Source organism: Sinocyclocheilus anshuiensis, unplaced genomic scaffold (genome assembly GCF_001515605.1).
Source record: "Sinocyclocheilus anshuiensis isolate Anshui unplaced genomic scaffold, SAMN03320099.WGS_v1.1 scaffold281, whole genome shotgun sequence".
Lineage (NCBI taxonomy): Eukaryota > Metazoa > Chordata > Actinopteri > Cypriniformes > Cyprinidae > Sinocyclocheilus > Sinocyclocheilus anshuiensis.
This window is the reverse complement of record NW_015540849.1, coordinates 670,595-683,648: the sequence shown is the minus strand read 5'-3', so window position 1 is coordinate 683,648 and position 13,054 is coordinate 670,595. Positions and strand designations below refer to the sequence as shown.

Here is a 13,054-nt window from a genome sequence, read left to right as displayed (position 1 = left end):
TGCTTCTCATAGCTATGTGAAAATAAGTGTATAATTGTAACAGTTCATTGCTGGAGCTGAGCTGAATGAGAGCGCGAGAGAGAGAGATGCAGAGCGTGTGCAGAGCAGAGGGATGCTAGGAACAGTATTAAGAACTGCTGCTTTAGAACACTGATTTTGAAACTTGTGAATCCATTAGAATCGTTAGAAGACAGAATCGCGATTCATATACAGTGGTGTGAAAAAGTGTTGGCCCCCTTCCTGATTTCTTAGTTTTTTGCATGTTATCCAACATTTCTCAATCATGATCTTACTCAGCTAAATGTGACTATTAGCTTAACAGCTGTATTGCTTGTTTGCTAGCTACCTATGCACATATAGCATACAATGTTAAAAATTTTCTACATTATGAACCTTAACCCAAAAACCTTTAGCTTCATACACTGTAGATAATTGTGCCTTAATAATAAAAACCTTCATTTAAAAACTGCATGTTGTGTTCACTTGTGTTATCTTTGACTAATATTTAAGTTTGTTTGATGATCTGAAACATTAAAGTGTGACAAACATGCAAAAAAAAATAAGAAATCAGGATAATGCTACACACCACTGTATAATGATATTCTAGGGAATTGTGTGCTTCTAATTTTATACCAATAGTGAACAGGACCATTTTCTAACACAACAATGCCTCTGTGTATAAGGCAAGGTAAAAAAAAACAAAAAAACAAATTGATTCAGTCAGTGTGGAAGAACTTAACTGGTCTGCATAAAGGCACTTCCAAAACTGTGGCATCAAAGATGGAAACATAATTCATACAAATTGTATTTCCATCTTTGTTGCCACAGTTGGTAAATGTGGTCAAAAGTCATTGGTGTTTGGTGATGTTTTTTTTTGTTTTATTGAGTTTTCCCAATACTTTGGGCAATATAGTGTATGTTTGGTGCGGTAGGGGGCCTAACATACACTATATTGCCCAAAGTATTGGGAAAACTCAATAAAACAGCCTAGTTAGACTGTGAGGTCTAACTCATTAAAGCACTCGGACAGGCTGAGCCGCAGCAGTTCTAATGAGAGGAAGAGGAAAACCATTCTGATCTTTGTGTGTTGTCTGATGGACAAACAGATGTTATGTTTAATAATATGCTTCTATATTTGAAACAAGGAGAGAGAAGAGATGGACATTTCTCTTGTTGCCACCTGACTGACTCTCTGAGGCTTTGAATCATGTCTGTGATGTCATACACTACTGTTCAAACGTTTAGGGTATGTACATATTTTTTTAATGTTTTGAAAGCTCTCTTATGCTCACCAAAGCTGCATTTTTTTGATCAGAAATACAGTAAAGACAATCATTTTGTGAAATATTATTGCATTTTAAAATACCTGTTTTATTTCCCACTTGGTTTAATATTTTATCTAATGTAATGACATTCAGACACTTTTGTTACTTAAAGTCAGTGTAAAGAGAATTCTGAGAATTGTTTCTAAACGCATTATAAATTTTAGAAATGTATTGCAGAAACACATTACAAAGACTCTGAACTATGTAGTACTGAATTGTGGAGTTAAACCGTTAAACAGTTTTTCACCAATTCTGTGTTCAGGATTTCACCAATTCTGTGTTCAGCCCCTAACACTATAAGATGTGTGTTCGACTTGAAGCAGCACTGCGCAGATCGATTGGTGTGTGACTTCAAAGTACAGAGCTATAGAGAGCAGACGGCTCCTCATGCTTTCGAATCGCTCTCGTGTCATACACTGGTCGTTCTGCACAGCCCTGCTTCAAGTCGAACACACCTAATAACTACAGCGCAGTGGTTTGCCCACTCAATCGCGAGTTACTGCCGTTCGTTGCTACAGCCTAGAGGTTGCTAGCTAGCTATGCCTTCGTCACGTAAATGCATAATACCTGGTTGCAATAATTTACAAAACAGCTCGGTCTCCTCATTTAAATAAGCTGCAGAGGAAGACAGTTGAGAGAGAGAGACGACAGCTTTTCTGCAAGTGGGCGTGGTTTCTCTGAGTGCAGAGAATACTGCTTATTTTTTCAAGATTTTGATAGCTTATTTTATTCACTTGGCGTTTTTTTTAGCATTCAAATTTGGCTGGGTGATTATTAATAACACATTTTTCTGTGGTGTGATAAACACATTTAATATTGACTTTACACGGACTTTAAGTGTACAAATAGTTTTTGAGCTGCTGTGTTTATGTATAAAAATAGTTTAACAAAACCAAAGTGAAACTCTATCTAGATTCTGGACATGATGAAATATTATTGGGAATCTCACGGAATTTCACTAAATTCAGTGAACCAACTTTCAGTTTTACACACTGAATCACATGGCTCTCCCTCCCCCTCAACTATTTTAAATGGCATTTCTCGGATATGTGGATGTATAACACGCATGCGTCTCTTTCCTCTAAGCTCTTCCTTAAGTCACGAGCAGTCTGGGGCCCAGGGTCTCACTCAGCAAAAAAAAAGTGGAAGTTTGCATATGTTAAAGGTGAGGAGCTGTAGTTTCATGAACGTGTGAGGAAGCCACAGTCACATGCTAAGCGTAGCACAGAGGATCCTCTCTCACAGCAGAGCTCTGGACACGTAGTGCTGACAGGAATCAGGTAAGGGCTGGTTTGTTGCTCTGTTTGTGGACTTTAAGGGCACAGAAGTGTAAGTGGGATGCACAGAGTGGAGAGACCTATACTATTGCTTTTGAACTATGTTCTGTACAAGGTCCAAAATTAGCACCTGCAAAGCGCCAAATGTAAGTAAATATGGACTTGGTGAGTAAATAAATCTAGCGAGTTGGCTTGAAACTTTATTAGGGACTAACATAATACCTACTTTAAGTCAAAAAGTAAAATGATTTTCTGATGCTTGCTGATGTAAATTATTTGAGTGATTAGAATATATGGAGGTTATTATAAAAAAATGTATAGATGTTATAATAAAAATATAGACAACGATATACAAATAAAAGTTTTGCCTCAATTTTATTAGCAGAAATTTTTATATGAGGCCTAAATTGTTTTTCCCCATTAATCCATGCATTAATGCCTCCAAATGAAAATATAAGAATTTTCATGTTTCATTTTCATGTCCTGTACGTACAGTGACCTGCAATGACCTATCATTAATATGCAACAAAAACAGCTATGTAATGCGATATATGCATATATAATTGTATACTTTTTCTCTTTTAAATATACATTTTTTAGTATGTATTATTTTATTTATTACATTTTTAAAAATAGATTTGGCAGACGTTTTGTCCAAAGCAACTGCATTCAAGCTATATGTTTTTTCATTACCTTGGACTTGAACCCATGACTTTGGCATTACTACAGGATCTTGTAACTTTTTTTCAATTTATCTGCCATTGGCAGTTGTGGTAAAAGGTGAATTTTGGACACTGATTCTGTGCCCATTTTGTTAGAAATTGAGCTCAGTGTGGTTCCTGATAAATCCAGCAGACTGGGGTCAGTCAGATGAGTCGTGTCATTGTGCCTCCATATGAGACTAGGGAGATGGACAAAGAAACATTGATCAAGAGAGAAGAAGAGAGTGCAGATACCCAGAGGCAGTGACACCGTAAAAGACATGATTGGTTGTGACTGCACGCTGCGTACTGTAGTTTCAGTTATTAATGTGATTGATGAGCTCTGATGAGAGAGATGCTCTCACAGAAACTGAGTTAGTTACAGCGGTTATTTTTAGTGAAACCTATGTGTGGTGTGGGTTATTATTCTTAATAATGAGCAAGAAACATGCTATTTGTCATACATTGCACTATATGTAGTGAAGAAATTGCTAGGTTTTCAGGTTTCAGTGCTATGGAATGAGAACACCGAATAATAGAATTGGGATGAGTAATGACACTGTATTGTCTTCTGCAATTGAACTGAATTTATTCTTACCTAATTGAATAATTTTGCAGCATTGAGGCTGTTTCTCCTGTTTATTACTGAAAAGCTGGTTCAAAGCGTTCTATATTGTATCAAGCTCTATATAAATAAATGTTACTTGACTATAGAAAGGAAAAAAAGCTCTTTAAAATCTCTTAAATTAAATAAATTAAATAGAGAGCAAATGGAGACGTATAGTTCTGCTGAAAAAAATTGATCATCCGAACCATGACTGTGAACTCAAAAAAGTCTAATGAGGTTTGAAAGAGCAACCTCTGAGCAATAACATTTTCCTGTGGGTACAAGCATGTGACCGTGTTGTTGACCAAGAGTGACCTCTCTTAGATGCTTATATTACTCAATGCTGCTAATCCGAGACTCAACAAAAAAAAAAGCATGACTCAGCTCATAGACAGTGTGTATGTTTGCGTGTTTCTAAACGTGCACTGGCCATCAAATTGACTCTTTCACTTCTGCTTTGAGTTGAACCACTAGAGCTACGACCCATGATCGATTTCATCAGATCTTTTCAACATTTTTGTCATAGACATGCCAAATATAATTTCTTAGATGTTGTGAAGCATTTCACAGACATTTTGATAAGAACAATAAACAAAAGTCAGGAGAGAAATCTAGAAGAAAGGTGGAGAAAGAGGAAGGCAGAGAGAGCAAGGTATTTCCATGATCTCTTCCTGTGGGGACCATTTTTATGAGGAAACAGGTGAATTCATGTGTGGTGCCTACGGCAAAAGGACAGATAAGATCCCTCGAGAATTGGGAGCCAGGATTATCGTGATGGAGATAGCGAGGGAAAACAGAGAGAGGATGAGGATGTGGAGGCAGCATTTGCTGTACACCTCTGAAATTGATAACATTTTTAAATATATTTCTAGCTTATGGTAATATATTTTCAAATGAAACAAATGGTATTTACATATGGTGTTAACCTCCATGTACAGTATATTACTGTAAAATATTTTTAAAATATATATGTATTTAATTTCTTGTTGTAAATCTCGTTTTAGATAACTTTTTTTATATTTAAAATTGTTTAGTTAAAAAATAAAAGATTTTAAAGGATTATTTGTTTCTGCTGTTTTTTGAAAATGTGAATTATGTTGGAATTATTTTATTAAAATATTTAAAATCCTTAAAGACCGAGACAGTCGCCTGCAGCTAAAAATAACTATTGTTCTTAATCGTTTACTTACTTTTGAACCACTAATCCAATCTGTATGCGTGAAAAAAGTCACATGAAGAGGATTCACATTCAGAAGCTCTGTAGTGAATGTGGTTGCATCATCAAGTTTGATTCATTAAAGAAACCCATGCGGTTTGTTCCTCTGATCCAAACAGGAAAGATTGTTGATGCTTAGTCCCAGCCTGTGCCCAGATTGGTTCAAACTGTCATCTACCCAACCAATAAAAAGCACTTGGGCTTCTTTGGAACTTTGAACAAAAGCAAAGGGAAAGTTTTTTACACTCTTTTTTTTCTTCAAATGCAAAGTGAAAGTATTCGTGTACATAAAAACAAACAGAAAATAACCCATGCACAGCAGAACTTTGGCATAACACAAACCAAAAACAAGGATGAAACAGCACTAAATATAGGATAAAGCATTGGAATTTTGGCAATATCCCGGTAGAATCATTTCTGACGGAGATACCAGGTCCAGTGAGGAGGGGTACAGCCAAGGGCTCACTCGATCTGTTTGGGTGTTATACTATGTAAATAATTCTTATATAGTTTGCAAAGATCATTTGCACTATTTGTTCAGTTGCACTCAGTATATTCTTTCTCATTTTGAGTGCAGTTTGTGAAAATCATTTACACTGTTATTTTTACTACTTGCTACAGTTTGCATTTGTTGTTCATGTTCAGATTGAAAATATATTTCTCTGAAAAAAAGTCGCTTTTAATTCAGTGATCTTTCCATTTACTCCCTGAGATATATATTATCAGTAAATAAAATAGACCTGTTTTTCACTGAAAAACGGCTTGAATAATATTGTAATAAATTGCTATAACTTGCTTAGGTAAGTTAGATGTAGACTCATTTCATTTGGAAGTGTAAAACATCCGAGTATAATCTTCAGGAGTTTGTTTGTGTTCACAAAAAAAATGAGTTTGTCTAGTTAGGGTTTTATGCATTTGGCACTTTTATCCAATGCGACTTACATTGCATTCAAGGTATATGATCTCAGTTCATGCACTCCCAGGGAATCAAACCCATCACCTAACAGGAGCAGAATCAAGCCCCCCTGGTCTAAATAGCACTTTTATATTGTTCCTGAAGCTTCTGTGTTTGTGTTTATGTTTAGTCCCGGTTTTGTACCTTCCTGCGCAGGCGTGTCGAGATTTCTTGGACCTGGCAGAGAGCCACAGCCGCAGATGGCAGCGAGTACTTCAGCATGAGCGAGAGCAGCGCACACACCTGGAGGAGACCATTGAGCAACTAGCCAAGCAGCACAACAGCCTGGAACGAGCCTGGAGAGAGGCCCCCGCGCACGCTGTCAACACGCCCGCTACGCCCACCACCGACACGGGTGAGACACGCCACTCCTACCGCAGCATGATCATTCATAAATGAATATTATAGAAGTGAATGAGCTCAGTTATGAGACATGGCATGATGGCAAACCAGCATGACTGCTGTAATGGTACTGTTGTGCCTGTTTTTGACTACTTGTGCGTACACAGGAGTGAGTGAAAGGCCCAGGAAAGAGGAAGCGAGTGATGAAGATGAGGATACAGAGTATTTTGATGCCATGGAAGACTCACCTGCTTTTATAACAGTGACTGCCACGGACCCCTCTCACCACAGGTTACCTTCATCCCCACTTAACCCAAAAATGAAAGTCATACATTTTTCAACAACATTAGGGTAAATATATTATGACAGAATTGTCCTTTTTTGAGGAGAGTTCGAAAAATAGTCGTTCAAAGATTAAATGCAGACATTTTATTAATAATGAATTCAAAACACATTTCTTAAGTCAATTTCTATTACCTACTGATAAACAGTACACCAAAAGTCATTCATTTCCAATGGAGAGTAGTATGGGAGCTGCATGGAGTTTCAACCATATGAATATGCATACTTTTTGGGTCTAATTTATGCTTCAATTGCATTTACATATTTGAACTCAACCATATGTGACCACCTGACCGAATGAGATGTATTCCAATCAAAATTATGAGCATGAGGTGAAAATGACCAAATGTTTTGCACTAAAACAATTCTTTTAATACTATAAGTGGTTATGAATAACTATGTCTGAAATAACTATTTTATAAAATAATATTATTTATAAAATATTTATTATCTAATTTATAAAATATTTTATAATTCTGAAATAATTATTTTATCAATTATTACACAAGTATTTATATTGAATAGCCCTAAAAAAAACGATGCTTTTCATTCAAATGTATTGTGTGGATATATTCACGCATTCACTATTCATTCATTACGGTTGTGAATAAGTGGAGGATAACACTTGTGATTTATAATTTTTTTTTTTTTTTAATCTGGTCCTAGTAAGAGGCTCTTGTTCTCTGGTTGACTCCTGAAACCCTTTATTCCATCAGTAAAACACAATGTCACACCTTTATTCTGCTTATTTGCCTGCATCTCATCTTACTGTCTCTCTCTCTTTCTTGTGTGTGCAGACGTTCTCAGAGTAATCTCAGTGGTGCTAGTGGAGGACAGCCCAGTGACTGGAACCAGGAAGACAATGTGAGTGTGACATGAAACAAGAGCTGAAACAAAGGTTATATACACTAGGATCCAAAAAACAACATTGCAAATCTCAGATTTAAAATCTAATTTAAAAGGGGGACAAACAAAATGCTAAGGCATTCTTAAATACTAAAAATCATTTGTTACAAGAGCCTGAAATTCGCTTCATATTTGTAATGAAAAGTTTTTTTTTGATTATTGTACTAATGTGAAGTGGAAGCATTTTCATTAGTGGCCTCAGACTTTTGGACCCCACTGTATTTCTTGTGGCATAAAGATCCAGTAGACTCAGCGTGACTGTGAATGTTTCCTCAGGCGGTCTGTGTTCATCATTGACTCTCACAGCTGTTGTTCATCTCAATTAACCAAATCTTAATTAACTGATATCTGCTCTCCTCGTTTCATCTTTCTCTCGGTGACTCACTTTCTGAGACAGATGGAGCATCAGTCAGCTGTCAATGTTTATGCATTACGTTCCTCAAGGGCACTCAGGCCCTTTAAATAATGTCTTTCAGCACAAATACATTTCATAAATTTCTGATGTTTTTTTAATGCAAACACTCTTGTCTGTGTCTTTTTTAGTGTTCTGTGAGCAGTAATGATTTTTCAGGGAAAGAGCTGCAGCCTCACAGGAAGAGGCGGACCCAGATCCCAGAGAAGCCCAACTATTCGCTCAATCTGTGGAGCATCATGAAGAATTGCATTGGCAAAGAACTCTCTAAGATCCCAATGCCTGTAAGTGATATCACATATTGGGGAAATGGTCCTAAATGAAAGAATAGAATCAGTGCGTTGCTGTTCTTTGAGAACAGTAAGCAAAATGTGCCCAGATTATATATCATTTGCATGTACACTACTGTTCAAAAGTGTGGGGTCAGTGGGTTATTAAAAAAAGAAATTAATATTTTTATTCATGCATTAAAAAATTACAGTAAAGACATTTATAAATTCGTAAAAGATTTCTATTTTAACAGATTTGAATTAATTGTAGCGAATCAGCTCAAAGGGGAAATATGAATAATCTCTACCCACATTCCTTTGGGCAATAAAACCAGTGATATCAGCATTGGTTGCCATGGAATCAGAGGCCTATTGTCGTTCGCAGACATCCTGGCACCCAGTATGTTTATTGGGTGAGGGGTCTGTGACTAATTGTTAATCTAATGAATAACTGATTTGTTAAATCTAATGAAAAATGGTGTGTCTGATTGGTCCAGACGCTACAGAATATATCACCATTCTCACAAAAATATTAAGCAGCACCACTGTTATCAACATTGATAATAAATGTATCTTGAACACCAAATCAGCATATTAGAATGAAGGATCATGTGACACTGAAACTGGAGTAATGGCTGCTGAAAATCTGCTGAAGCTTTGCCATCACAGAAATAAATCACTTTTTAAAATATATGAAAATAGACAGTTATTTTAAATTGCAGTAATATTTCACAATATTACAGTTTTACTGATCATATAAATGGTGAGCATAATAGACTTCTTTTAAAAACATTATAAAAATCTTATCGCCCCCAAACTTTCGAACTCGAGTGTATGTATTTTTTAAGCTAATATTGTTCACAACCCCTTGCTCTATGGAAGAGAAGTTGACAGTTCTCTTTTAACTTAAGTTTGAAAAAAAGGCAAAGAATACAAAGCTAAAGCTGCCACAATGTATTTTAAAGTAACAAATTTAGCTGGATGCTAACCTTTTTAATTCCAAAACAAACTTGGAGAATGGATCTGTGGTCACAAGACAATTGCAGTATCTCCACATACTCAACAATATGTAGTAAGAATGTGAATTGGGACACAGGTGTCTTCTTCTCTCCTTGTGTCCAGGTGAACTTCAACGAGCCCCTGTCCATGCTGCAGCGCTTGACCGAGGATTTGGAGTACCACGAGCTGCTGGATAAGGCGGCGCGCTGTGAGAACTCTCTGGAGCAGATGTGTCTGGTCGCAGCCTTCTCCGTCTCCTCATACTCCACCACAGTGCACCGGACGGCCAAGCCCTTCAACCCTCTCCTGGGAGAGACCTATGAACTGGACCGCCTGGAAGAATTCGGCTATCGTTCCATCTGTGAACAGGTCAGTGTTAAGAGTCCAAAGGTCTACGGTAACATATGAGGAAAGCTATCTGTTAGCATTTATATTCACCTCAGTAGCGGTTGTTCAGGTAGAACAGGGCACTCCAATATATGTTTTTCTTCCCTGTGATGGTAAAGCTGAATTTTCAGCATCCATTACTCCAGTCTTCGGTGTCACATGATCCTTCAGAAATCATTCTAATATGCTGATTGGTGATGAAGAAACAGTTTTGCTGCTGAATTCAATTTACATCGAAAGCAGCATATAAATTTAGCAACAAGGGAGGAAATTAGAAATTAAGCAATTTATTATAACACGGCGTCACAACACTTATTTTCAGTCACCTTCAGCCATTACTGGAAATGCTCCTCACGCAAGGTTCAGTGATCAGAGGGGTAATGATGGTTGAAGGTGACTGTGAGAATACCAGAATTACGCATAGAATGTCTGAACTGATTTGAATGAATAATGACACAGCACCCCCTAGTGGTGAATTTTATATTTAGCACTCGACTGATATTTGCCTGTATCTTTCAGGTCAGTCATCATCCGCCAGCAGCCGCTCATCATGTGATGTCACAGCGAGGCTGGACCCTGTGGCAGGAAATCACCATCGCTAGCAAGTTCCGTGGCAAATACCTCTCCATCATGCCTCTGGGTGAGTCTCCTCTCCTCTCTTGACCGTCTCACTAATTCACTATTCTTCATATAAACAAATGTACACATATGTACTAGGTTGTAAGTAACAAAATCTATAAACATTGTTTATGCTGATTTAATTTGTCACACAGAGGATTTAATTCTGTATTTCTCTCTTGACTTCACATGATTTGTATGTCATATTGTGATAAAGATGAACATTGATTTTCTGTCTGTCTAACCAGGTGCGATCCACCTACAGTTTCATGCGAGTGGAAACCACTATGTGTGGCGTAAAGTCACCTCCACCGTGCACAACATCATTGTGGGCAAACTGTGGATTGATCAGGTTGAACTTCTGACATTATTCAATTTCTATGATTACCAGAATTTTTTGCAGTAGTTTATCAAATATTCAAAGCTTAGAAATGTCAAGGGGAATATATTTCTTGTAGGTCCATGCTTGTAGAATATATTCTTTGTAGGACCTAGTTTTACTCAATTTTGATGTCCTCTTCTGAATAACAAAGACTAAAAATGAGAGAGAGAAAAAAAACAGGTTGGCAATTAAACAATGCAGCCAACAGTATTGTAAATGGGATAGTTCACCCAAAAGTCACATTTTGTCATCCTTTACTCACACTCATGTCGTTCCAAACCTGTATTCTTTCATATTTTTAACATAGAAGATATTTTGAAGAATGCTGGTAATCAAAGAGTTGATGGTCCCCATTGACTTCCATAGTATTTCTTTCCCTACTATGGAAGTCAGTGGGGACCAATAACTGTTTGCTTCTTCAAAATATCACCTTTTGTGTTCAACATACGAAAGAATACAGGTTTGGAACGACATGAGGGTGAGTAAATGATGACAAAATGACCTATTCCTTGAAGTTTTAACAAAAAAATTCAGACTTTTTTTTGGCTTTAAGACATGTTTTCTGTTCAATATCAAATACGACTTTATTAAAGAAAAACACATCATACCTCCATGACCCCCAGGTTTTGAGAACCACTGATTTAATTGTTGGTATTTCTCTCTTTTCATCTTCTATTTTCTTTGTTGCAGTCAGGAGATATTGACATAGTCAACCACAGGACCAAAGAGACCTGTCAGCTCAAGTTCTCTCCGTACAGTTACTTTTCAAGGGAAGTCCCACGAAAGGTATGTTTTGGACTTAAATCGTCCCTGTCCCTCCCGCTGTGATTCATCTGTGAGTTATACTGACAGCAGATAAGAGCCCTTAATGATGTTTGTCATGGCTAAACCATCTTTCTATCCTGCTCTGCCCTCTCTCTGTCTCTTCATGCTTCTATAGTTCAACCCCAGAGCTTGTTATCCTTGTTCTCCTTGTTCTTCCACTTTAAGGTCACAGGGGTGGTGAAGGACAGTGATGGCCAGGCCCACTACATCCTGTCAGGTACATGGGATGACAAGATGGAGAGCGCCAAGATCGTGCAGAGTAGCAGAGGAAGCAGCAGCTCTGAGGGCAAACAGAAGACTGTCTATCAGACGCTCACACCCAAACTGCTGTGGAAGAAATACCCTCTACCGTAAGACACAGCATTAATGTCAATCAATAAAGTACTGGCCTACCTCCATATACTAAGTGAACTAACTACTGACCCTACCTATCAACCAAACAAATTACCAAAATGACTGAATCTTCCTACCAGACTTACTCCCTATAGACAGACCTACCTGCCTACCTACAAACCAAACTAAATACCTACCTAAACAAAGCTAGTTTGTTCAGTAGGTAGGTACTGCATTTTGCAGGTAAGTGGTAGTTACAGTACACTGGTAGATACTAGTGCTGTCAAACGATTAATCGCGAATAATAGCATACAAAATAAAAGTTTTTGTTTGCATTATATACGTGTGTGTTCTGTGTATATTTATTATGTATACATATACACACACATACAGTATATATATATTGAAAATATTTACATGTCTATATTTATATTCATATAATTTATATTATAAATAAATATATTTAATAAATAAACAACCTATTTTTCTGAAATATATACATGCATGTGTTTGTATTTATATGTACTTAATAAATATACACAGCACACATACATATATTATGTAAACAAAAACTTTTATTTTGGATGCGATTAATCATTTGACAGCACTAGTAGATACTTACCTGCCAAACAACTTACAGACTAAACAACCTACCAGACTCACTACCGACAGACCAAACTACCTGCCTGCAGAGCCAACTACCTCGTTGACTACCTACTTACCTACCAAACTAAATGCTGAACTAAAGATGTACTATGGCATTACCTACCTAATGGCGCTTTTCCACTGCATGGTACAGCACGGTACGGCTTGGTACGGTTCACTTTTGGGGGGTTTTCCACTGGGTACAGTACCTGGTACTTTTTTTAGTACCACCTCGGTTGAGGTTCCAAGTAAACTGTACCGTTACCAAAACGTGACGCGTAAACTCTGCTGATCACTGATTGGCCGGAGAGAATCGTCACTAAACTTGTGACACAAACACAACAGAACCGGTAGATTTAAATCAGCACAGCCAGCGAAGGATTGAACGCAACTGTTTTGAACGAGCGCACCTTTTTTAACAACCAAAAAGTGGCTGTTTCGTTGTCTGTTGAGGAAATACAGACGTTCCTCTCGTTGATAGCAGAGGAGCGGATCCAGCGAGAGCTTGATGGG

At 37.4% G+C, this 13,054-nt stretch overlaps 1 protein-coding gene across 2 annotated transcripts in view; it reads left to right on the top strand.

Annotated features, from left to right (window-relative positions):
* LOC107687692 (oxysterol-binding protein 2-like) overlaps window positions 1–13,054 on the top strand; it is a 52,354-nt gene that overhangs the window by 36,047 nt on the left and 3,253 nt on the right. For both annotated transcript variants that reach the window (XM_016485137.1, XM_016485136.1), the window contains 9 exons: window positions 6,238–6,436; window positions 6,591–6,714; window positions 7,563–7,629; window positions 8,215–8,367; window positions 9,475–9,720; window positions 10,258–10,378; window positions 10,605–10,708; window positions 11,429–11,524; window positions 11,729–11,913. In XM_016485137.1, the coding sequence (XP_016340623.1) occupies window positions 6,238–6,436; window positions 6,591–6,714; window positions 7,563–7,629; window positions 8,215–8,367; window positions 9,475–9,720; window positions 10,258–10,378; window positions 10,605–10,708; window positions 11,429–11,524; window positions 11,729–11,913 (1,295 nt within the window). The remainder of the gene's footprint in view (window positions 1–6,237; window positions 6,437–6,590; window positions 6,715–7,562; window positions 7,630–8,214; window positions 8,368–9,474; window positions 9,721–10,257; window positions 10,379–10,604; window positions 10,709–11,428; window positions 11,525–11,728; window positions 11,914–13,054) is intronic.